The 26675-nt window shown below is 42.8% G+C and overlaps 1 protein-coding gene across 3 annotated transcripts in view; it reads right to left on the reverse strand.

The window, feature by feature from the left end:
* Nucleotides 1-26675, reverse strand: part of LOC139822950 (transcription factor 12-like) — a 115764-nt gene that overhangs the window by 73232 nt on the left and 15857 nt on the right. The window contains exons 3-5 of one of the 3 annotated variants that reach the window (XM_071795160.1): nucleotides 24600-24852; nucleotides 24324-24352; nucleotides 23904-23948 (exon numbers count right to left, since the gene is read on the reverse strand). In XM_071795160.1, coding sequence (XP_071651261.1) covers nucleotides 23904-23948; nucleotides 24324-24352; nucleotides 24600-24852 — 327 coding nt within the window. Of the gene's footprint in view, nucleotides 1-1912; nucleotides 3066-23903; nucleotides 23949-24323; nucleotides 24353-24599; nucleotides 24853-26675 lie in introns of those variants that run through there. The other 2 variants (XM_071795166.1, XM_071795165.1) reach the window with 2 other exon arrangements.

Raw genomic sequence — 26675 nt, forward strand, 5'->3', positions numbered from 1 at the left:
GTAACAATGGTGTGCAAAGGAGATTAACAAACAGAATAAGCTAACGCATAATCGCATTATTTCTAGCTAAGCCGCATTTAAATTAGATAGAAATTCCATTTAACGAAACAATGCGGGGATGATGAGTCACTTCGCCGTATACGCGCTGACTCGCAATGTCGGAATAGACATCATCCCTCCCGTCCCTCTTACCCCCCAGCCCTCTTACTGCAGTCCCAGCATTCCCGGCGCGATATTCCTCTCCTCTCCCCCCCCCTTCCGCTCTCGTGAATTTCTGATTTCGCGAAATTCTTACAGGCCGGTCGTGTTATCGCGCCACCGTGTTCCGCGAGTCGCGTCGGAATGCCAAGCGCGTATATATATTTTGGCAACGGTATATTCTGTCCAGCTCGAGGAGTCTCCTCCTCTTTCATCTCCGACTAACATTTTCGCAAAACCGACCCAGACGAGTTGAGTTCATTATTTTTTAACGACAAGAGGAGCCACCGGCGACGATACAATACGCCTAAAATATACGGAGACCGGGCGTTAAGGCGAGCAGATTACATTGTGAAACTAGAGCGAGCAATACTAGTCGATAGCGCGGGAAGAAAGGATACGCTATCTCGACAGGATGTAGGATTTATCCTATCTCGAGAGAGCGCGGAATGATATCGCCCGTTCTAGTTTCGAGGAAGCGCGATATTCCGTGCCGGCGCGGCATCTTTCGACCTATCGGTTTTGGAAAAGTATTCCCGAAACAATATGCATGCAGCTAAACCCTGCGTCGTCGACTGCCCTCTGACATTCAAGGATCTCATATTAGGTCGCAATCTAGACGGCCCAAGCCGTCGTTTATTCAAATCAGCTCGAAAGTTAGCGCGTTCCATCTCAATTTATTGTTAGAGCGGTTCGCGCGAGTTCGATGCGTCCGATATTTCGCGAAAGGTCGCCGTCAATTTCACGGGGGAGGAGAGATTCGTCGCGCCGCGCGGAGTCACAGGGATTTCTAGAGCACCCTGTACAATAGAGGAGGGCTCGCAAAAAGAGCGAGCCGAACGACGACGAGCCCGCCCACGTGAGAGCGGCCATATCGTGACGTAATTCTGACGTCATTGTGCCGATAGCGTGCTCCGAGCACGCTCCGCCGGGTGCACGGGGAAAATCGTAAAACGTGTACGGTCCCCCTCCAATCCCGTCCCTCTGCCCGCCATTCCACCCCTATTCGCGATTGACGCGCAATCCGCTTTGGGGAAAACGTCTTTCTCGCGCCGAGACGTCGCGCCGTCGCCGGGATCTCGAGGGGATTTAGATTTTCCACGGAAAGTTCCGCTCGCCTCTTTCGTCGGAAAGATTCCTCGCGATATACGATTTTTCGTGCTTCCTCTCTTTCCCCCTCCCCCGTTATACGCGAACATCGGATGTGATATCGTTCAGATTGAATTACATCGGACGCGAACACGAATTGTATTTTGTACGAGTCCGAAACGGCGGTTTCGAATTGCCATGGACCGCACGAGAGCGAAATAACAATATCGAAATAAAGAGAGAACGATATTGCTGCGGTGTCTATTGAGAAGAAAATCGTCGGTTATGCGAACGAATCAAACACCGGTTGGATTTTCAAGATTAATTGGATCGCAGTCGATCCAATTAATCTGGAAATCGTGTGCCTTCTTGTTACATATTTCGAAATGCAAGAGAATCAGCGCAATTCGCTAAAATTGCAACAAGTATAATTTTCACGAAAATAAATAGACGTGCGTTAAATGTAATAAATTGTTTATGCCGATGCGGTATCTTAATAATTTAAGTCCCTCCCGCAGACAGATCCCTATAATATCGAAGATGAATTCGGGAAGTCTCCTTCCTGCCTCGCCCCCAAGAGTAATCGGATCGTTGAATAAGGGCATGGCACCCCTCGATCTTTTACCTGAGGACCGCCGCCCACGATCGACTGGTAGGCCGATTGAAAGACGCTGCCCAACTGCGTGAGGCCCTCGTCCTCCATCTGGAACATTATGTCCGCCCCCGGCGAGCCGTTGTTGTTGAGATTATTGTTGTTGCCCATCAGCTTCTCCGTGCTGCCGATGTCGGAGCGGAGTATCGTGTTGGACTGCATAACTCACAAGCGGGGAACGCGGGCGCACGTGCCTTGCGATGGCTCGCTCGGAGCCGATCCGCGAGCGCGACGAGTGTTCGAGCGCGCGCGCGGCGCGATAGATCGCGCGGCGTCACCGACACGCACCGGCGTGTCAGACCCTAGCGACGTCGGCGTCTCGCGGCGAACGACCCCGCGCCGTTGTCATCGTCGCTAAAAATCTCGGGAGCACGGGAGGACGGACGGTGGGGCGAAGGAGGGTAGGGGCTCGAGAGGAGGACGCGCTGTCACGTGACGAGGATCCGCTTCGCGGAGGCCGCGGCTCGGGAACAGTCGGGGGGAGTGTGGGGTCGCGTCCCCGTCAGGGCGAACATACCACGCACTTGTCACGATTGTCGAGAACGGGCACAGAGAGACCGAGGGAAAGAGAAAGAGAGGAACGAAAGGAGAACGCGACGCCCGTTTCGGAGGTCTGCCGGCTACCTTTACCGTCGGCTGTCGATATCGCTGACCGATCTTCGTCCCCTAGGCGAAATCACCCGCGGAGTCATGAGCGCGCCGTATCGTCGTAGTATCACCGTTGCGTCGTGCACGAGCATCAGGACGCACACGCGCGCGATCGCTGCCGTCGCTCCACCAGCTGCATGGCGTCGGGGGTCGGTTTTCGAGGTTAGAACGCGGACGTACACACGAGAGAGAGAGAGAGAGAGAGAGAGAGAGAGAGAGAGAGAGAGAGAGAGAGAAAAGAGAGAGAAACCCGTCTGGCGGTGGCGGCGGCGGTGGCGCGTCCTACCGCGCGCGCCGCATCTCCTTCGGTTCCGCGAGCGAGTGGCACGGATCCGCGCAAACAAGCGATACAACGTTCACTGGTTATCTGCGGATTCACTTGCGTCGCCGATACGGTTTGCGGAGGAAGCGACGGAATACGAGAGCGGGCGCGCGCGAGAGATCCTCTCTCCACGGGACACGCGACGAGACTGACGCGTCGCGGTCGCGAGGGGAGGCGATCGCAACGGCTCCTTTCCACCCCCCTGCCGTCAAGGGTTCCCATCCCTTCCTCGGGCGCCCCGCGCGCGGACCCCACTCCGCGCGCCATCGCGCTGCTCCGTGCGATCGCTTCGCTCCGCTCGCTCGCTCGCTCGCTTCTCTCGTTCGTTCACTCGACGACGATTCCTTTCGTCCCTTTTAGCGCCTTCGTTGCTCGCCGCAACCCCTAACGCGAAGGGCCAGGGTTTTTGCCTGCGAAGAGGCAGACGTTCACGTATCGGCGACAAGAGCGAGTGTGGGTGGTTCCTCTCTCTTTCTCTTCCTCTCTCGCTCCTCTCTTGTCCGCAGGCTATGCCCCATGCCGAAAACATCGGCCCACTTGTTGAGTCGAAAAGAGAGCGAGCGAAGGAGAGCAGGACGGAGCCCCGGAAAACGAGAACGTGTGGGTAGATGCGTGCGTGCATATACGTGCGTATGCATACGCGCGCGGAAAAGTGACGTACGAGATAAAAAGCTTCGCGGCGCTAACGACGGGCAGACAAAGAGGATCGGCCCCCCGTGCGCGAGGACGCGCCACTACGCGGTCGATCTCTGTGACGAGAGCCTGCCCGTTCTCCATCTCCATTCGCGATTATCGCGTTTCACTCGGAACGCCGTTCGCGAAATTCCCCGCAGCAACAATATTAATATCACTTCCGTGTGTACGTGTGTGGGTGTGGGTGTGCGTGTGCGTGACACGAGGGAGAAAGAGAAAATATATAGAATGTATCTCTCACTATTAATAAAATCCACACGCACATGCCAAAAAGTATCTTAGACGAAGATATGATTGAAGATCATGATGGAAGTTACGATGGATCCTGCGATTCTTTAGGATTTATCGAGGTATCTGCTCCGATAAAAGCGCAAGTTATTCACGAATGTGCAGGATAAACGGAAGCTTCGACGGAAGCTACGACGGCGGGTGGAATTTCACGGCGGATTTCGTTGTAACGAGTCCTATTGCGAGTTTCTTCGAAACTGTCCGATCTCGCCGACGACGCCCAGTTAATTAAAAGCTCGGCGCGAGCCTCGCCGCTGTATAATGGATCGTCGGCGAATTTTAAGGTGGCGTGCTTAACTTTTGCCCGAAGTTAAATGGCGTTGTTTACCGCGCCCGGCGAAGTTTAATGATATCGCGGCCGAGAATATCTTCATTTCGTCGCGCGAGCTCGCGCGGTGATCGAGGGGGCAGGGAGGGGGGGCAAGCCCCCGTAATGACCCGCGCGCCACGATTTCGGAAAATCTGTCAGAGAGGGGGACAAACGAGATATCTCCGTGGCGCCAAAGGTGCCTCGTTAGTCGGATATTCGTGAGTAATTTTAGTGTCGTACCCACGCGACTGGCCCGAAGGTTTATAATTACCTAACCTCACCCGACCCAATCTAACCCACTTGGCAAACGAGCGAGAGTTCCAGTTTTCCTCTCACCGAGCGCCGGATACGACGGGCGAAGCTCGTTTAAAAAAAGAAGGAAAGAGTCGATCGACCGAGAATTGTCGACGAGCCTCCAATTAATATCTGACCTGACTTTACTCGAACCTAACGACGCGCGATATACACGATCGTTTATAAGACCGGCGATTATGACGATTGCAAGTCGGCAATCAAATTCCGATGGCAGGAATGGCATAATATAAGTATTTGCGTTTATATGTGGCCAAATAGTTCGCCGTTACATTGTAGCGACGATTGACATCAATTGCGGACGGCCGCTTTATTGAAGACACTTGATCTCATTTCGATTCAACATACGAGCGAGCGAACAATATCAATTTTTATGGCGCAGGTTAATCGGTATTTTATTAGTGTAAAGGGAAACGTATACATATTCGTCTTCTTAAATTGTTAAAAGCGCGTAATGCATTAAATTAGACTCGCTAAACGTATAGCGAGGTGTAAATGTAACAAGGTGTTCGTACCTGAAAGACGACAAAGTGCGAACACACTTGTCGCCGTAATGAGCCATAAAGTAACAGTCGACAAACAGTCAACAGGAAACAGTCAACGGTCAAAATAAATGACCATCCTGTAGGAACGGCAGGTATAAAGAAATTCTCGCTATTTTAAAGCTGGTAATGACAGTAAAATAATGTAATATGACAACCGACACAATGCGACAGTGTCAATATGTACAGTTTGGGGATTCGTTTATACCTGCTTTTCGAAACACCTTTCGGAGCGACGAGAAAACTTCATCTTTTCGACCGATAATGATCCCAACTACGATGACCCACTAATTTCGAAACCCTCGTCAAAAATCACGTGGAAAACGTTTGCCTGTTTTAAACGTTGCGTCCAATTGTTATTCTCTTCTTTTCTAATTTCCCATCTTATTTTTTATTTTATATTAAGAGGCTTTTCCTCTTTCAAAAATTCAAGGTATATCGCGTGACAATAATGCTCTGATTAAATGTAAAAAAATGTACATAAAATAAAGACTAGAGGAAATAATAAATTATGTTTATCTGTAAGCGCCTATTTACGCCTTTTATAATAAATGTCTCTTTGTATCTATTTATAAATTTTTTGTTGTCACAATAAGAGCAGCATCCGCGAACGAAGAGCACGAAATGTCGCGATTGAAATTTCTCCGAATCGGAATATATACCAATAAGATAAACAAGCCACTGTGTTTCGGGCACAGTCGCTGGCAAATAATGACACAAATTTAATTAAATAATTACGCAACGTTTGCGTTTGTCGACTCGCTGATAAGGATCCGCAGCGACTCGAGTATCGATCATCGCGCGACAGCGCTTATACCTCCTGCGAGTTTTGATAATCGACGCATCTTCGGCTGATGCGACGCATTTCAGAACTTCACGGTGATGCTGCGAGGACCACGAGAGAGCCCGGTGGCGTCCCTGATTGCCGTTAATACAGTCGCGATAAATCTCGAAAGATACTCGCCGCGCGACTAACTCAAGATCGGTGGCATATGGCGTTCTCAGATCGGATCGTAAAGCGCTTTGCAGGATCGGTCCGGATGATAATATGGGAGGCTTCGGAAACAAGATACACGAAGAAAATACTTCAGAGAAACGGCAACTTTTTTCAGAATGTTTTCTCGTATACGGGAAGACTATATTCCTCACCTTTCTTCTTTTCATTTATAGAGAAGTTTAAAAGAGATCAATGCAATATATTAAGCCCTTAAATATTAAATGATCGAGAATATTGTCATTTTACAGCGATCTCATGCGTGATAGCACTGCAAAGAAATTTTTTCCTGCTTTGCCAGGAAACGCGTAAATAATAAAAATTAATAAGAAACAGAAAAGAAAAAGGAAGAAGAGACACGACGTTGCCTCGAGGTGTTTCGTCATTGGACAGCTAACAAATAATTAGGTAACCTTGCCTGCCAACTGTGTAAACTTGCATCTCCTCCTCGGCATCGGCGTTCCCGCTCTTTTTACACCTTATCAGGTCGCGCAAAGACGACGAGGCGAATAAAGGGGAGAGGAAGAGAAGACATGGACGCAGAAGTAGAAGGGAAGATCCGAGAGAAGTGGAGACGAAGAAAGGTGGAGAAGAGTCGTCGACCCGGACGCCTCTTCTTCTCTTCTTTGCGCCGTTGTCCCCGCCGCACGATTCCCCTTTCGAGAGAGCGTGAAAAAAATAATAAGATCGTGGCTGTCGGAGGTCGATTCTCCTCGTCTACTCCGTTCTCCCCGCGACGCGCGCACGGGGGGAACGCGACAAAAACGTCGACCGGCAAGAAAACGGAACTCGGTGTCTCCGCGTCGTCGGCAGCGTTACGACGACGCGCGGGTTCAAGCGTTTTGAAACCATAACTGGTATCATTATACGATATACGTCAAATAATGCAGCTGGCATCCTCTGTAAATTACCCATATAACCAAATAATTGCACACGAACAAATTCATTTGTATAGAATCTGTTAGTATTGGTTTGGCCAATAAGTCCCTGCGGTTATTTATAAGTAACATTTATAAGTAAAAAACCGCACGGACTTATTGGCCAACCTATTATTTGGAATTATAATTTGAGATCGGTTGTTCTTTTCATGTCGCAAATTAATTTTTACCATCTCGTAATTTTCAATAATGAGACTTGTAGGAGCAAAAGTAATAATATTCCAATCAATACTAACTTGACGTGGAATTACTAAAAACCATTTCAGAGAATGCCGGAAATAATTACACTCATACGCGATAATCTTTGCACAGGGAAAGGGAAGCGAAACGATGATATTTCGCCGAAAGGTAAACGCGGTAAAAAGCGCGGACGAAGCAAAACCTCCGCGAGAAACCGATTTAATTTCCCCCGTCACAACCCTTTCGTGGATATCGTGTCCGAGGGTGAATGGCTAAAAGGTAATAGTTAATAACAGCGCAGCTGAAAGGGGGATCCGGTAATCCTCTTCTAATTTCTAAAACAAAGAGAGTCGCGGATCGTAGCACGCCAACGGAAGCGGGAGAGGAAGAGGGAGAGGGAGACGGAGGAAGGAAGAAAGAAAGGGACAGAGAGGGAGAGATGAACGAGCGATTCGAAGGAAGCGAGAGGGAGAAAGAGAGAAACGTTCTCTCGTGGAGGCAAAGCCGAGATCCCGGGTTCGGGGAGTTCGAAGGGGCGAAGGAGGAGGGTGAGCGGGTGGTAGGAGAACTGAAATTGGGATGGGAAGGTGGGAGGGGGGCAGGGTTCCACCCTGGAACACATTAACTGCAGGGCGACGGGGTATATAGGGGTGGGTTGGGGCCGCACCACTGGCGTAAGCCGAACGGAAAACGAAATCGTTCTCGGGAGCGTGCGACGAGTAGCTACGGCTTAATTCTGACCTCTTGTTAACCAAGTGGCGTAATGGAAGTAACACCCCGTACGCTTTCACGTCGTAGAATACTTCCTTCGGAAATTATCGGACTTAACACGGTGGTTGAAATTTTGCTCTGGGAATTAGTCTGTTCTATATCCGGTTCTAATATTGGGTGAATGTTACAAATCTAAAACTTCTTTTCTCTTTTTTTTTTTTGGCTGAAAATTCTTCGAAGTTTAATCGCGTGATTGTCTTAATTCGATTGACTCAATTGTAATTGTATGTATACATATAGTTATAAGATGTCTGTAATAAAATAAAATACTATTTTCAACGTAAAACAGTTATCTAAAATGAAATAATATAATTTATATTCATGTATGCCGGGTTAATTAGCGAGATTAATTCAGTAGATTTTTCACACGCAATCACAACGCGAAGAATCTCGGTGATTTATCATTACCAAGGCTTGCCACGTGTAATCCTTCGAATTAATTCCATTCAATTTCCTCGAGGACGAGGACGGACACGAACAGAAGCGAACGTTCTCGTGTTGTAAGATTCGCGAGATTAATCCCGATTAGCCTTAATAGAGGCTAGATAGCGGTGTATTTCCTTGATCGATTTGTCCAAATATAGATCAACTAACGAATCTCGATCACTGCGCGATGTGGCCGCAACAACGGCCTATGGTATGTTCACATACTAACATATCAAACTGTGTACACCTTGTGAGAAAGACGTGAAAAGGAGACGAAAACCGAGTGCCATATCGAAAGAGACGTATTTCGTTTGCTCGCAGCGTTTTATTTTTTTCTTTACCGTGTGCTCAAAGTATCTTATCTCATCGATCTTTTTGCTCGGTCGGCAATCCAAGCGGCAATCTGCACTGCAAGAAGATTATGCCTGTAATTTCTTTATTTCAATTTCTATACTAACGACTCTCTCTCTCTCTCTCTCTCTCTCTCTCTCTTCTGTTTAAAAATTTCTGGATGATAATTTCAGGTAACTAATGAGATTTCTTAAATTTTCTATTTTCTATTATATTAAGAAATATTTCAAGTTTACATCGATACCTAATTTTTGCAAGAAGCATGTCTTAAGTCACCTATCATTATCTGATCCAACAAAAGAATAATTTACGGAGAATGGTGATTACATTACATCGATATCTTGATATAACAGCAAACCGCGCCGAGCCCTACGCCAATGTGAGGCACTGAACGAGGGGCGGCAGGAGCACTAGTAGCGTAGTTAGGGGTGGCTCGGTAGGGATGCTTTAGGGTGAGATTTAGTACCAACCTCCGTCGCTTAGTCTACCCATCCTGTGTATAGTGTACGTAGTGCATGTCCCGAGAGTCAAACTATAGTCGATACTCGGGAGAGAAATACCAAACCACCACGAAACACTATCCGCGACGATTCATATCAGTCTTCGCTTATGATACTACCGTAGTGTCTCCCAAACGGAAGTAATATCGCAGCTCAAAAGCCATCGATATCTAACGAGGAAATGTAACCCGCGTTTGCCGCGCGAATCCATCAATTTCACACAATTCGTTGTTCCCCAATTCGACTACGCGAACGACGCCAAAGGCGCTGTCTTAAATTATTAAACATGCCCGACACGCGCTAACTCACGGTGACTAAAACCGCGCGCGACGTTAAGGCGAGACGTTATCCGTCGTCCCGAGGTTCGCCCCACTTACTGTTATCTTATATGGCAGTACTTAGGGTGCATTACCCGAATGCGAAGGTACCGAGCCCCGAAATTTCTATTAGTTCGAGCGAACGGGAGAAGGAGGAGGAAGGAAACCACTTCACGAAATGGGACCCTTAAGTTACCGAGGGGGAGCGACGCGAAAGAATCCCGGGACAACTTCCTGCGGCTCGATATATACGCCCGGAGCCCTTCGATGTTACCAGGGCCAAGCTCGTATCTCTGTCCCTTTCAAGAACCCCCGATTGTTACTAAAACATATCCCCGCTCTTGTAATATCGCTACAAGGATCAACGGTATCTATATCTTTACGCACATTACATTTCGCCTCAGCGAATTTCTCGCACACATGGAATTTTTATTAAATTATCGATCTACATTTCTCTTTTGCGTCCGGATATAAAAAGTAAATAACAAAATAAGAAAAAATTAATTAATAATGAAATGTATCTCCACATATAGCTACTAGTTATTATTATACGTAAGAATTTCTTAACAATTATTTGTAATGCATAAAAATAAGACAAATATTTCTACAAACGTTTCGAAAAAATATCCTGTTTTTCCGCTTGCTTATTCTCGTAGCACTTCTCGCTCGACTGAAGGATTCACACGGATGTTTGGCCAACGTCTTCCGTAACGGTAGTCGTTCCGAGACTCCGAAAGACAACTCCGGGGCACTCCGGAGGGATAGAACGAGGGATTGTAGCTCGTTTCGTGAGTAAGGTTTCTACGGAAGGAGGAGGAAGGAAGAGGTGGAGCAAGGGGCGGGTATTCTCCAAGAGAATCCTCGGGACCGAGGGGGAGGCACAAGAGTCAAGTAAACTCAAGAACGGCGGCCTCTTTCATCCCCGAAACTTCAAAAGCCGTAGGAGAGAGCGGCTTCGCTAGTCGCGCCATATGCTGCCCTTCGAGAGTAGATTTTCCCTCCTTTTTTCTCTCGCCGCCGTTCGCGATAATAAAATTCTAATCAGTTTTCCCTGGTGTATCGCAAGGATAGTTTTCAAGGGCCTCGTAGGCGTGACACTGCGCATCGATGGGAAAGGATAAGGGAAAGATGAGACCGCATAACTTCGGAGCTCGAAGTTAATCAAGGATACAGGTCAAAAAATGGAAACGGTATTTCCTAGGTCGTTGACCCAAATATAACGCCCATGTCTAGCACTTAACGAGAAGAAAACGTCCATCTAATTCCGAGAAAAATTTTCAAGGAATAAAAACCACTTTTCCAAGACATGAAAATTTACGACATAATTTATACAAATTTATTTGACGGTGACAAATAAATTTTGTCCTACTCCGGAAAAGTCCTAAACGAATAAAATTATTTTCAAATAAAATTGTTTTCGAGTGCTCTCAACTAAGATGTCACCTCAGACTCGGTTAGACCCTTAACGTAACATAACGCGATGTATGCAAAAGGAAATTAAACGCGTAATGCGTAATGCAAATGCAGTTACTAGGGAAAGATTTAAGAGACGCGGCATCCCTTAAGTACACGTCGAAACAGATAATATAAGCTCGCTACGGGGTGCACGGCTTGTTTGCACTGGGGGCTGTTTGCACACACGATCTCGCGGCTTTCCGCCGGCACGAAACTTCCCCAGGGGAGGGAGGAGGGAAGCCGCTTCATCCCCGCGGGTCCGTTCACCGCGGCCGTATATATTCGATTTTCAGGACGACCTGTACCTTTCCGCCCCAGGCCTGTTGGTTTTATGCTCCGACGGAGCTGTCATTTTATATTTTCCGACGGATTATAACCTGCAAAGCCGTGTCAGTCGAGGGGGTCGAATATTTTACGGTTGCCGGATCCTTAATTACTCGCGACTACCAACAGCTCAATTTTAAAATTTATATCATCACTCTTTTTCCGTCTCGGAAGGATCTATTTTCTAATTCTATTCGTTTAATCGTACGGTTGTAATTTTAGCGAGAATATCACCCGATAGAACTTGGAGGAATATTCAGTTGTTGACGCATAAATGCAATTTATTCGCTAAACTCTGCATCATCTACATATCCGCTCTGCACGAAATATAACAAACGCATTTATCCGGAATTCATTGAAATTCCAGCGTACATGTCGGACCGATATATACTCATACGCCCGAGTAATATACCTGACACAATACAAATAATTCGCTTCACGTAACACGGCGGGCTTTGCATAATCTCGCAAGCCCCGCAAGACCCGGATCGGTATCATCGCGGAAGATTGGCCGCATATTTTCGATAACGTCTGGTCAGACAGCCGACAAATCATCACGAGCTATCGAGGGGGCAGCGGCTCGGGGGAGGAAATTGAATATAGAGCGAGAGCACCCCCGAATTTCACAGCCCGCTACGCCACAAATGAAGCACACTTGGGTGGTGCTCGATTTAGCTCGTATCATCCCGCACCCTCGGCTGAGCACTACGCATCGAGCAAACACTGCCACGCATGTAGAACAAACACACACACACGCGACTCGGTGTACACGGTCAATGAAGAGATATATGGATGTGCGAGCGATGCCCCGAAATCTTCGCACGCCTCAATTGCTCGCGAAAAAAAAGAGCTTACCCCCTGGGAAAAATTACTCGCGCCGTATGTGCCGTTAATTTGAAAATTTTGACATAGAAAATTTTACATGGCACATTATGGGCTTTAAGATACCAAAAGAATATAACAAAACATTGACTGCTTCGATTATACCTTGAACTTTAAGTATTCATAGTTATCAGTCTTATGATAAGTTGCGCATAGTAAAATATAAAATCGATAAAGTTGATAAGATACTGCGAAGGTAAAATATTAATAAACAGCTGATAAATCCAAGATTCTTTCATACGCTGATACGAGTAAATTAGAAAAGATTGAAATGGGAGAATCCGTTTAATGTCATTGATATGTTAATTGGCTCAGAGTTCTCACCGCGATCGTTAATCCCCCATGAAAACGATCGCGGGATACACGACGACCCACTAGTCCCCCTAGAGTAGAAAACCCCCGCGTACGGGTCACGTGACCCTTTGAAGGGCGGCGGGAGATAGTGGCCACTCGAAATTTTGTGCTAGTCGAAGGTAATAGATTAATCGTACGCGTCGGTGGCCGATGAAAGGGCCGGTAGAAGTGGACGGGATCATTAAATATTGTATGCGCCATGAAAAACTCAGCCATCCATAGGACCGGCCGTATGGACCACTTTTCAACCCTTCGCACAACGCAACGTTTCGCGTGGCGCGATGATATCTCTTAATGTTCCCCTTAATGCACCGCAAAAAATTCTCACTTCAGCAAATATGTCGTTCGTACTAACCATGGACGTTTATAATAAGATTATTTTTATCAGCAACCGTGTATGACATAGAATGAATAAATATTGATATTAATAATATTTTTATAAAATTAAATTAAATTGTTATCTATTAAATGGTTACCTAAAATGTATCGGGCACTTTACTAAATAATTCATCATAAATAATTTTGGTTGTTGCTTTGAAATTTCAGTAAAAGTTGACGTTTGCGTGCGACACGGCTTTAAACAAAAATAATTTTATAAATTATCCGTGAAAGCTCCTTTGCGTTCATTGCAAAGATGGTCGATTATGATTGCGAGGGAAATCCTTTTCCACCCCGGCGAGCTAGTAATTATTATTGATACATTCCCGGTAATAATCTCGACGACCCAATTAATACTATCGGCATACCGATAAGCGCAGTTGCGATACATGCAATAATTTATCACGATAATCCCACAATGACCGTAAACTATCGCTCACGCGTGCATTTTGGTCAGCTTGCACGGTATTTCGCATACTCCGCGGCCCAACAACGGCCGCCGATGTATGGTACATCGCTGTAATCTGTAATGCTACAATAGGCTATACTTCCGTATTAGAATTAGAATAAAATTCACTTCGGCGTGTAACGAGGCATTGACAAACGGCGCGAGGTGAGTTATCTGAAATTACGCTTCCACACGAAGCAGAGAATCGATAAAAAGATTTATCGATAGGGCCCACGTAATCATTAACGGTTCTTGCCGCGAGATATCTGATAAATTAATGAATGTTATATATACTTATTGTTAGTATCGATATAAATGTCATATATATTAAAATTACTGAATGCGATCGACCTTTGCGCGTTCGTAGAAACACACAAACACGCACAAATAATAGAAACGTTAAAGAATCACTTCTAATCGTCTGAAGATACAATTACGCTGTTTGTGAAGATAATGGAGGATTTTTCTTAGGACGAAACAAAATCTCCCTGTTATTTTCTCTCGATTTATCGACGACTAATCGTTTTCCCACAATACGTCTCTACAGCGGCGACGAATTAACTCGTGCGGACAAACAATGGCGAGCGTACGTGATACCGATCGCGCTCGAAGGCAGAAAATATGTGTATAGATCGCATTCGCGGTCTCTCTCTCTCTCTCTCTCTCTCTCTCTCTCTCTCTCTCTCTCTCTCCCTCTCTCGGCTCTTCACCCAAGCTGATCTCACCGTCCCAACGACCATCGTCAACCCGTCGGCCGGGTGGTTTACCCGGTGTAAGTCGACAACTCACTCCATAAACCCGAGGCGCTCTGTGTACTCTGTACACTGCGGCGAGTTTGCACGAGACGCGTGCGCGCGAGAAGGACGAGATGAATGACGGAAAAGCCGCGATAATAGTAGGAGCTGCGAATAAAGTGATTTCTCGCCGTTGAGAAAGTCACGCTTGCAAAATGATGAAACAACACGACTAAAAAAATACGTTTTATTCGAAGATTATTGCGGGAAATAAAACCGGAATCAGCATCCTCGCGAACAGTGACAGAGGCATCGATATCTCGCAGGTAAGCTCGAAAAGCTATAATTTCCTTAAGTGTAACGGTACCTTCTGCGGGGAAAAAAAGATATCGATTCGCTCGCCACGCACTGTAATATAACACAATTATATCTTTGTACGAAATGACGAGCATCCGCACGCGGCGTTTACCGTATGTATAAGTATCTCGCGTGCCGTTGCAGCCTCCCGAATCGGAATGCGAATATGACGCACTCTCCCCGCGGTTCGCAAATAAAATGTGATTAAACGCAAATATGTTTCTCTGCGAGACCGTCTAAAACTCGCTCGCATTATCGTAACTCGACTTCAACATCATGCTAAGCTCCAGTGTAGGAAAGTTTCGTATCTCGTAAATATCATTAAAATATTACTCGCTCGTACCGGAGAAGTTTTCTCGTCATTAATTGCACAACACGGAATCGGAATAAATTAAAACAATGCTAAACAACCGATTTATTCCGTATCTGTGTTCTTCGTACGCGTTCACTACGGAATAATTTTTAGACTGTGACATGTATAGCCCATTGTAATCGCAACGGTTGGTCTACCTAGCTAGTAATAAAATTGTCAGCGTATCTAGAGAGAGCGTGCACGTGTCGCCGCGGAAGCCAGTGAAAGAAAAAAAGGGAACGAAGAAGGATGAGATTGAAGCATAAAAGGATCCAGACAATACCACGACGCGAACCACTTACTGATTCTGATAAGCGGCCGGCCGATTGATCGCGAAACGCACTCGCATGCTTTCAACACGCGAAATTACGACCTCGGTATGGCTATTGCCGTGACGAAACACGCGTTACGGAAATAATAAAAAAAAAGGTCGGATTTCTCCCAGCGCGCGCTACCCGCGTTACGTCACCAGCTATTTCTGATAATAACGTATGAAGGCGGCTAAAAGGCATACTAAATCTCTCCGCGGGCAGTGATAGCCTTAATTTAACAGCGTAACTCGCAATGGAAATTGGAAACGCAAGGATAAGGTAAGTCCGTGATTTGTACACAAGATCCACTTTAGATTTCGTACAAATTATAAACTTGTCATTCCTCCTTTACAGCTTTCTCCAACGCGAGTCCTTCTCACTTCCTCGTATACGAAAGAAACACGAGGTAACCGAGCAAACAAGTGCAATGGCACGCAGGGGGGATGAAGTAGCGTGCGCCACGAAAGGATCGGAGCGAAGCAAGAGATGGAGAAAGAGGACGAGAGGAACAGCGTGGCCGGGCGAGAGTGCACGCTGCAGAGAGGAGAGGTAGGTATTCGTTGGTGTGCCACCAGCAACAGGTGCCCGTCAAACAACGTTCAACCAACGTCTCTAGCAGCGAGCCGCTTCTCTTTCCGCGCCCCGCGCGCGCTCTCTTCCTCTTCTTTCTCCTTCTTCCGCCACGCCGGGCTCGCCTCGCGCGCACGCGATTCTCGATAATTGATTCGCTGACGAGACAGGACATACTCCTGATCCGCGCGCACGATACAAGTCGTGGAGAGAGGATCCCAGGGTGTGCTATTCGTCGACGTCGTTTCACGCTCGATAAATTTCGCGCGCGCTCTCGGCCACTGATAAATAATTCCCCGCGCATCACGGCTTCATATTACGCAATCATCGCGATCATCTCCTCCCGCTGCGCAAATTGCGAAGTCGCGCTGGGGAATAAAAATATTAAACGCAGATACCCCGCTACACATATAACGTCCTAAACCTACTTACGAACCACCTTTCCTCAGCGGATTTCTCAATCAATCTCAAACTAATTTTCCCAGTTTTTCAAAAATTGTTTGCCACGTGTAGTACTTAAAATTCCTAAAATTAAAACCACTACCAATTAAAAACATGGAAATAGAAACATGTCTAAATACAATCTCTAAACTATCTTTAGAAAGATAGAGTTAAAATTAATGTCCAAAGGACATTAGCAAATGCCTTTCTCCTTCTCTCACGTTTTGATCGTCGAGAATCGATACGTAAAACGGGGAGCCACTTTTCCGTCTTTCATGCATGTATTAAACGATCTTCGAAAGCGACTTTATAGAGTCTACAATTTGAAATTCTTCGAAGAATGCACATAACGCCAAAAGAATCAGCCGTGTAATCTCATAAAGGCCTAAAGGGCGGGAACGTATCGGAGCGTCGGACTTCACGGCGCCTCTTAAACAGCGCTCAACTTTGTTTTCGAAATGGGCGCAACCGATTATTACAAAGCACGAGATGCGCGATTAAATAAATGATACGGCGTATCCTCCCGTTCGTCGCGACGCCAGCGTGAAAACATCGACATCGACGAAATTCACCGAATACCGAAATTCGACGGCTGCGCCCTTAAAACGAAATCTATTCCCACAGAACTCTTATTTTATTCATTCGGTTTTTTTTCAGCATTGTGCTTAAAAAATCTATCAGATCAAAAAAGTAAAATAACAGTGATTTGTTTCCGTCATTATAATAAACTGTTTCATACGTGATAAATTTAAAAAAATGTATAATCTTCTTGTTCTCTTTTGACGTTTATTATCTACAATTATTATATAATTATTTGTTCCTTGTTTTGTACCTTGCAATTTTACTTGATTGAAAAGTGCGTTGTGCGTGCACGGAGAGAATTTTTTGTTATATTTTACCGCTAAATTCACTACAAACTTGGGATTACTTGGCAACCAAGAAATTTTTAAAATATAGAAAAGACATTTTACAAACAACGTGATAAAAATTACCAAGCAGATTGGTAAATTTTGAAAAATTATTGAAATTTCTTAGATATATTTTAGTAAAATTAATCAAACATAATTTATATTTTAATGTAATAGATACTAATATTTTTTATTATAGTAGATGTTAATCAGAATAGCTCGCATAAAATTCTTGGTGGTACATGTTGTCCCACAACTATACCATGATTTCAGGGTAAATTTTAAGAGAAAATTCTCTCCGTGTGTGTTTAAGAATCTCTGCTTAATTTGCGAGCAGCTCTCGCGAAATCCCTTCGAAATTAACATCGATTTATATCGAGCGAGAGGCGGAGAAGAAGTCGACATGAAGCGAATCTTTCGTCGAGAACTTCATGGAACGCGCGGGTAATAAAATGCGATCGAAATTCACCGCGTAATTAAACGCACGAAACACTCCGTCGGCACGATCAGAGGGTAAAGAGTTAAGACCATTTAAGGGACTTATTCATTAATTAATAAGTGAACGGCCCGTTTTCTCCCCCAGTTTTCATCAAAGATATTTTTGTTTTGTGCGCCGAGAGACGCAAACAAGAGTAAATGTCCGGGAATCGCGGATCTTACGAGGCAATTAAACGTAAAACCTGCAATTTGACTTTGAAAGCGCATTTAAAAACTCCTTAATTACTTCACCAACCCGATACGTTCGCGCAGAGAGGGCGTAAATAGCCTGGCATTAAATGGTATATCGGAGCACATTGCGTCATGGAGAGGAACAAGCTCTCTAATATACAACTAATACGAGAAAGTAACATATACTGTAATAAAATCGTCCTCTCTCTCGCACGTGCGCGCGCGCGCGCGAGCGATTGCTATATTTCAGAAATAAAAAAATGAATTTCATTAACCTTGATACGAGCTATAGCGTGATGCATAAATAAATAACCCTCACCTTGTGTCTAATAATACATACAAGAGAGATGCGTAAAAACTTAAAAATATCACCAATTATAACTATCTGAAACAAACACCTGCCCTCCGGTAAAACCAGTATTGCTTATTACGTTACAAAATTAACTCGAACCTGCCCGTACACATTGTAACGACTGCCGTGTCTGCTATGAGCATCAAATATATAAGTATATGAAATATACAGCACGTCGCGTCGCATCGGATCCGCTTCGAGTTCTTTGGAGCGTACATAATAAATCCGGCAGCACGAAATACCGGAATCTCGCAGAAGTGCGCGCGGTCGCGGACCATAAGGACAACGCGTAAAATATGCGCGGCCATACGATACGCCCGTATTAAATGTGTTAATGTCGCGTGCAAAAAAAAAAGCGGTCCATCGTGCCACCGAGGGAAACAGGCAGCGACCGACAGCGCGTGTAAATTCGTGCCACTTACACGGCAGCCTCTCGCTATCGGATCGGATCGGAGGCCAGAGAGGCTCCCAGGATTCCACGAAGCCACGAATTAGTGTGAAACCATCGGTATGCCCGGGGGGGCCGGGCACGATGCACGGACTATACACGTCCATAGACGGATACGAAAGACCTTTGGAAAGGGGGGCCCCGACTGCTGCTGCTGCTGCTGCTGCTGCTGCTGCTGCACGGTCTGGTGACCGCAGCACGCGACACCATATGGTCTGCCGTGACCTCCGTGCACACAAACACGGAGGGGCCTCAACTCTTCACGAAACCCCCGAAAAAGGCTCGCGGAATTGCGGGATCCTAACCGAATCGGCCGGTGCACCATCCTCGACGCACGCCCCGAGGATTGCCCCTTCGGTAAGGCGGCGGAAATTCGTAACGTGGCCCCCTGCCCCCACCCCCCAAAAAAGTCTTCCCGAAGAATCAAGAACAATGTATGCGGACGCACAGGGTGCTCGGAACCACCGGATGTCTTTTCAGCCGAAGATACTGGAGTTCGAAGAAAAGCAGAAAAGAACAGAAAAGAAAGCAGCGCTTTTCTGAATAAAACAAGGTGTGAATTAAAGTAAACGTGAATACAAAAAAACAGCATTGTTACGACACGCTAACTGAAACTTTCAATGATTTATAAGAAACTTAAAACAAGTAATTTTTACCTGCCACAATAGTACGAGACATTTAATCAATTTTCTTATATTCTCAGATGTTTAGGCTTTAAAAATTAAATATTTTTCACGGAAAAAACTTGATTCCATACTCGTCGAAAGATTTATGATTGAGAGGTCATTCGGTAATTCCGGTACAAACGTATAAGTATAGATTTACTGCGATAGCTAGGATACGATCAAACGCAGTGAACACGTTGATTACGAGAGTCAGTGACCCGTTGTCGGCCCGAAAATTACGAGGCGGACTGCAGAACGGCCTTTCGACGGCACGGAGGGTTATTTATTCCCATCGGAAACGGCGCGAAATGTTTTTTTAACACCGGCGCGGGCGACGGCGACGACGGCCGCACGTTTGAGAGGGCTCGAAAAAGAGGGGGAACGAGCACGGGGACAGCGGACGGTGCTAACGATAAGTGAAACTCCCGTAGGAGCCACTTGGGACGGCGGTTACAGCACCCTCGAGGACGCCGTCGGTGCCTATATCCTAATAGAAACGTAATCGCGTAGTTTTGCCCGCTGAATAAATTATCGCGGGGGCTTATACGAACGAGAGGGATCGCCGTATCGCGTGGATTAGCGACGATCTTCGCCGTTGGGACACTCTCGTAGATTTATCCCACTCCGGACACGACCGCTCCCTTATTTATTATCGTTTCCATTCCCGCGGTAACGTATAACAGAAGTGATCTTGCTTTTCTTATATGTTCATGTAAATTAAGAATTCTTAATAAATTGTAGAACGCATATCCTCTTGGGAATACGTAAAAATAATTAATAAGTGTGTCTAATTGTGTGGCAAACGCAGCAATACGAGCAATATAAACGGAGCAATCATCTTATCTAGATCATACGAAAAAAAAAAACATTTCTTTGTATTTTGCAACCTATGACGTCTTCGAATTTTTCATTTGGCAGAAAGAAATAAGGAACCTTGACGATCCTACGATTTATCCGTTAATAAATCAGTTAAATGGTTACATCGAAACGATTTACACAGCTGGTGGCATGCTTAATCGCGTCAAAAGACAATTTGCTCCTTTTTCAGCGAAAGTCATGCAAAGCGAATGACAAATATTGAATTTCTTACAATCGACCGATATTATATCTGTTTGCGAAAGGCTGAGCTCTCTCCCTCTCCCTTTTTCTCTCTTTACGCACGCGTGTATGCGCGTCATTTACAGGTTACGATCATTCGTTGAGACACGAGACTCTAAACAACAAATTTGACGCGCCAGCATGACTCGATTGTTGTTTAATTTCGCGGATCCTTGTTTACGCGAAATGAAATATTGAATTACGAACTGCCTGTGTAATCATATATCGCACGATTGTAATGCATATCGGATTTACCCAGATAGCCTATTAACCATTCTTCCAAATGCATGAAGTGATAGATGTTTGAAAAGATAATTTGATCTCATCATTGCTTTGTTATAATTATTATTCACAGTATTTCACTAGCATACAATACTTTAATGTAACGTATTCTGAAGATTTCCATTACAGACCTAACACGTTAAATAATCGAGCTATAATACGAAAACGTCGATGTCGTTTTGGATTTATAGGCAATCAATGGTATCACGTAAATTTGGCACGTTCGTATTCATAACTGATATACATATACCAGTGTCATTTTCACAACTTATATAATATTGATTTTTATCGCTCAGCTGATTAAAAGATTCTTTCATTTCATGGCAGAATATTGGATTTCTTTTACTTTATTTCAAATATTTCAATAAAATTAAAATATCAATAAATATGGATAGATAGACTATAAAAGATTAGCACGCGTTATATATAATTAATAATCATTAATTTTCATTAAAGAAATTATTTGAAATGTTCAATACTGAAAATATATAACTATAAAATATTTCCATTCCTTTTATTTTTTTATTTAGATTTATGATTACATACATATCGAAAAAAACTCTGAATATTGCTTTCTTTCGCTTGCCAATTTATACAATATTTAATCCTGGAAAAGAGAAATGGGGCCAAACACTGACCTAAAATTCTATTAAAAATTATTTAGAAAGAGCTTAGAAAAAAAAGGAGAAGATAAAATGATATTTCTAATATCAACAATTTTCCCCATGTATTTCATGTCGATTTATTTTTATTTTACACAAAGACATATAAAGAACGTGTTCTTCCAATCTTCGTTGAAGTACGAACATGATACTTGAAAGATACTTAAATGAAGATACTTAAATTAAATTAAATTAGCCCGTCCATCTTTTTTAAGACAACAAATATGAAAGTTTATTTAAAGAGAAGATTTTAATTTTCCTCTTAATTTTTTCTCCGATATAAATTCCATATGTATATTTTATACACGTTTTATATAATTTTCATTTATAGATTATATATTGCTATCGGATTTATTAATCCTCAAATTAAAATAAAAAATAATTTAACATTTACCGATACAATGTGCAATAGCGGAATTATAATGCAAAGTACATTGATCCGTAAGATAATAAATATAACTAAATTATAAGAGCACCTGTATATGCATAATTTAATTTCAACAAATAATTATGCAAATTTATTTTTTTACTCATCCTTCAAACTGATATTTTATTAAAATATTTCATAAAACTCACAATTCATAAGCACGTAATTAAAAAAAAAAACTCAGTTATTTCAGTTATTGCAATTTTATAAAATTTCACAAAAACGGTGGTGTATCTTATTATTAAATTATGTATATTAAATATGTTACATTGCGGTGATAAATAATTAGTTTTCTGTAACAAGTAACAATTAATAATATCTTATCATCTCTGCTCCGCCATCGCCCAATGTCTTCGAGCCTTTCCCTCTCTTGTTACTTCTATGACATCTTTATGACACGAGATTCATTAACAAAAATATAGTTAATTACAATCACGCAAACATCTTATACGACACATTCTCGATATTTATCACACATGTTATACTTTGTAATAAAAAAATTTTGGGAATAGCATCAGTAATTTCTCTGTGATATCGTGCGATACACGGTTAATGAAATGGAGCTAATTAAAAATGGAAAATTATAAATACAATTGAAATGAGGTATTATATCGAACAAAAATTATAATTCTCGTCTTTCTGACTCTTCGAGTTTTACGTAAATAGATAAGTTGCGCGAAATATATCCGCTTCGAGACAGTCATTGTCTCGATACATTTACGAATCGTTAGTCACAAAAGTTAATTAACTGCGCGGCTTGTTAAGCGTTAAAAATTCAATACATTATATTCACGTTTTCTCTTAATGAAATGATAAGTGGTATAAGTATTGGTAAAAAATAATCGCGTTTAGCATCTTTTAATACGTCGCGTTTAGCGTCTTTTAATATGTCGCGCGATCGCGTCTCGGGAGATAATAATACGACACACGGAGCGCGGCTCACCGCTGCTTGTCGACGCGAGTCTCACTGCGCGAATGTAAACAAGGTAACCGCGTCACAACATCTTAGTTAAGCTGTACGTCGCAAAAAACGAGTGTCGAGCGCGATGTGCCAACCGATCATCGCCACTCTATGAAATATTTAACGTATATATTATAAAATAAACACATGCTATTCTCGTCTTGTGTTTCAATTTTTAATTTCTATAAATTATCGCGCACTGAGCGATAATTTAAAGAATTTTTACCTTTGTCTCGATCAAAAAAGTATTTATGCCAATTAATTTATTGTTACTTCTTTCCAAATTTTTCTGAGCGAAACAAAATTATATGATTTTAATACATCGAAAATTATAGCTGTAATAAATCAAAGAAAGGAAATTAAAACGCTACAAAAAGGTGCTGCAATCATTGTGCATTATTTATTAAAATTATATAATTCTGATTCTCTCGCGAATAAAAGAATTATATTAACAAAGTTAAATATTTCCATTTTCCAGTCACAGAACAAAGGTATACTTAATTTTTTAAATTAAATATATCACTAGATTTAATCGTTGTTTTCAAGTCAAGTAATTAATTGATCAAATTTTTATCGAGAAAAAGTAAAATAATTGGTATATTAAAATTTATTATAAGTAAAGCCTGATAATGCTAATTAGTTACTATATACATAGTATTCACGCGTAAGAAACTGAAAGATAAAATTACTGAACAACAAAAACCGATCATTTAAATTGTGAAAATCAATAAGTGATAAATCGTATAAAGATTGTTATAAGGATGTAAATATTCTACGTGACATCATTGGCTAATTTTAATCCCTTATAATTAAAAACCTATTAATTATTCTCGTCACTTCCATAAAGATTTTCGACCTAAGTTATTTCCAGAATACGTTATTAAAATATTATATAATAGAATTGTGAGATACTCTCACTTTAATATAGTTAACGCTAACATTTATTATCGTCTGATAGAAAAAAAGCATAAAAATGTTATTTTAAACGGCGGGTATTTTTAGTTCCAACGTGTTCGTAAGGGTAGAACATTTCGACTCGGACGGACTCGAAGTTCTTGGGAAAATGTCACGAAACGTCGGCGTTTCGTGCCGGCTGCCACGGAATGGTAAAATCATCATCCTCAATAACGCCGCTCGTAAAGATCTCGATCGCGAGCCTGAGCTCATCCGAATATTTCTCGCTCACGTCAGACGCCGAAGAGGCACGAGCAAAAAACTTAATGTATGAGCTAATCTAATTTACGCGTATGAGTCGTGAAGATATACGATATATCTTTTCTTTTCAAACACTCACCCAATGTTGCGTCGCCACTACTTCTCCTTCCGTTCCGTCGAGGTTCTACAGAGAAAACAAATAGAGAACATTGTTAAAAACGCTGTGCGGAAACATACGAAAGATACGTTTCACGTGATTGCGATATGACACGCTGGTGTTCGAATGCAATATCTAAACGCGGTTGCTATCGATCGTGGGATTCAAGAGCTGCCTAATCATTGATCGAGTGAGTCACGCTTGTTTTCGACGCTGGCTCCCCGTATATATACGGTGCCGCGAGAAAGAGCGAAACCGATCGTGATAATTAATTTAATAAATAATGAGTAATGGAATTATGTTGCGCGATCAACATTTCCAGTAGCAGTAGTCATTTTCAACAATCACACGAGATGAAAAAGAAAAGATAAAAATAGAATAAATGTAATATCAAATACTTACATCCTTCTTCCTTTTCACAGTTGCAGCACCTGAAATCATATTACAAAATTTATTTTAAAAAAATAATGCACAGTGCGAAAAATAATCCCGATAAAAAAATTTTCCCGATAATAAAATGCAACGTAAAAATATAGAAAATTTGTGGGAATTAAATACTTTTTCTCTCTCTATCTCTCTTCCTCTATCTCTTTCTCTCTGTCATTCTTAATTTCCGCATCCGCATATATTTCATTATCTTGATACTCGATAAAAATAATGCGATAACAAAGGACTTACCGCCAGCGGGATTAGGTAACCGTGTGCCATTGGTACCAGCGGGGGTTGCCGGATTCACGACGGGGGTGGGAGAACTGACGGTACCCACAGTGACCGGTACACCCCTGGTCCCAAACGGAAAATACGGTGAGTCCGGGGGGTATGTGGTACCCTCGACGCCGCCACCACCACCCCCGCCACCGCCCCCGCCACCCCCGCCCGGCCCCCCGCCTGGTCCACCCGCCGTAGGACCGAATGCACCACTGCTATACGCCTGAAACAGAAACCGAAACACATTCTTTTTTTCTCAATTTTTTCATTTTCGTCTCTGGTCGCGACAATTATAATCGCAATATTGCAGCGACGAATTTTATCGATATAATAATAACGGTAATAATACAGGATATCTCCATACTGAGAATATCTCAGCTACAAAAAATAATTTTTCTCATTAAAAATGTATAATTATACCTTTTAATTTACAAAAGTATTGTGTAATTATATATTTTTTTAATTGACATAAATAATATTACATAAAATTTTACCTAAATTTTACCTTTTAATTTACAACAAGTACTACGTTTTTATTTAATTCATGACACGTTAAAGTTTTTTTCAAAATTAGCTTCAATTAAAATAGTACTGCATTTTGCATTGATTACGGATAACTATCACAAGTCATGAAAGAAGAGAGGAAGGATGAGGCTGGGGGAGTATGCGAAATGGAGGAAATGCGACAGCGATAACTCGGAGGCGGCTTCAATAAATCATCCATCGAAATCAATATTCCTTATCAGCTATGGTTTAACGACTGTCGATTAGATACTGCTCTTTCTCTTTCTAGTGCTTTCGAAAAGTTCAAGTATATCGTATTCGCTTCGTTTCTGCTGTCATCTAGCTTACAGAAACAATGGTTGACAATTACCATGTCTTCTCACTCTAGGCATTATTTCAGATTTGTTACAATTTATTACTACCAAAAATGCAAATAAAATTGATAGAAAATGGTCAAATCTGAATTTAAAAAAACCAATATGTTTTTAAAACATTGTAAAAAAACTCAATACATATCTAATAAATATCTAACCGATACATATCTAATCAATTTTGCTTATTTTTTTAATCAATTATATTTTAAATCTAAAGGAATATTCTAAAACATAAATTTAAAAATAATCACGTTTAGAGTGATGCTTTTTCTGTGTCACACGGTATATTTTTTCAAGAATTGCAATAAACGGAAGGTGTGTGAAATTCAAATAATAGGATCATTATCTTACGTTGAATAGATATGAATGCAAGGTCTCTGCGGTCTCTCATGTTCCACATATGTATAACGCGTTTACTTATAAGAATCATCGATAAGTGACAAGAGCTTCTTGTTTCGTACGATGAAAATTTTAAAAAGTAGTGCAACAACTCGAAAAAATAAGTGTTATAACAATCTTTTTAATTTCAACAACACGCGCGCCAAAGAGAAAATATTTTTCCCCAAGTTCTTTCCTCGTGGAATAAGTACGTGCAAGTAACTTGATGCACCGAATACATCGTCACGGATGAGAAAGAGCGTAAGTGATATTAAAGTCGGAGGTTAATGACACTCAGCCTCGAGCAACAAGATATTTTCGTTTCGATTTGACATTGCAATACTGCTATTGCGCTTATAATATACTGTGGATGTTAATTGTTAATTAATTAAGATGATCGATATCAGTATGATAAATGAATGAGAGTTAATTCATAACTAGCAAAGTCACGAAGATAAATTTATATCATTAAGATTAACGAGCCAGTCAAACACACATGTTGATTTTCGCGTTGTGTTACTCTCGTGCCGATAAATAATATCCTTCTCAGAAAGGATATCTTTTTCGCGGCAAGAAATGAGAACCGCTTTCCGAAAATATCATCCGAGGTAAAGTTTTGGGATTACGCCGAGGATGCCGGGATGGGAGGTGGGAGGACGCGAAGTCGGGCGGCGCGGAGCGAGTAACTTTTTCTCAGATAAATTCGCTCCTACGACTGCAATAATTATTACGGTCCTATTTCTTACATAATCCCGCCTCGTTTAGAGGTTCAAGTCGCAGCAACAAAGGG

This window comes from Temnothorax longispinosus, chromosome 12 (genome assembly GCF_030848805.1).
Source record: "Temnothorax longispinosus isolate EJ_2023e chromosome 12, Tlon_JGU_v1, whole genome shotgun sequence".
NCBI lineage: Eukaryota > Metazoa > Arthropoda > Insecta > Hymenoptera > Formicidae > Temnothorax > Temnothorax longispinosus.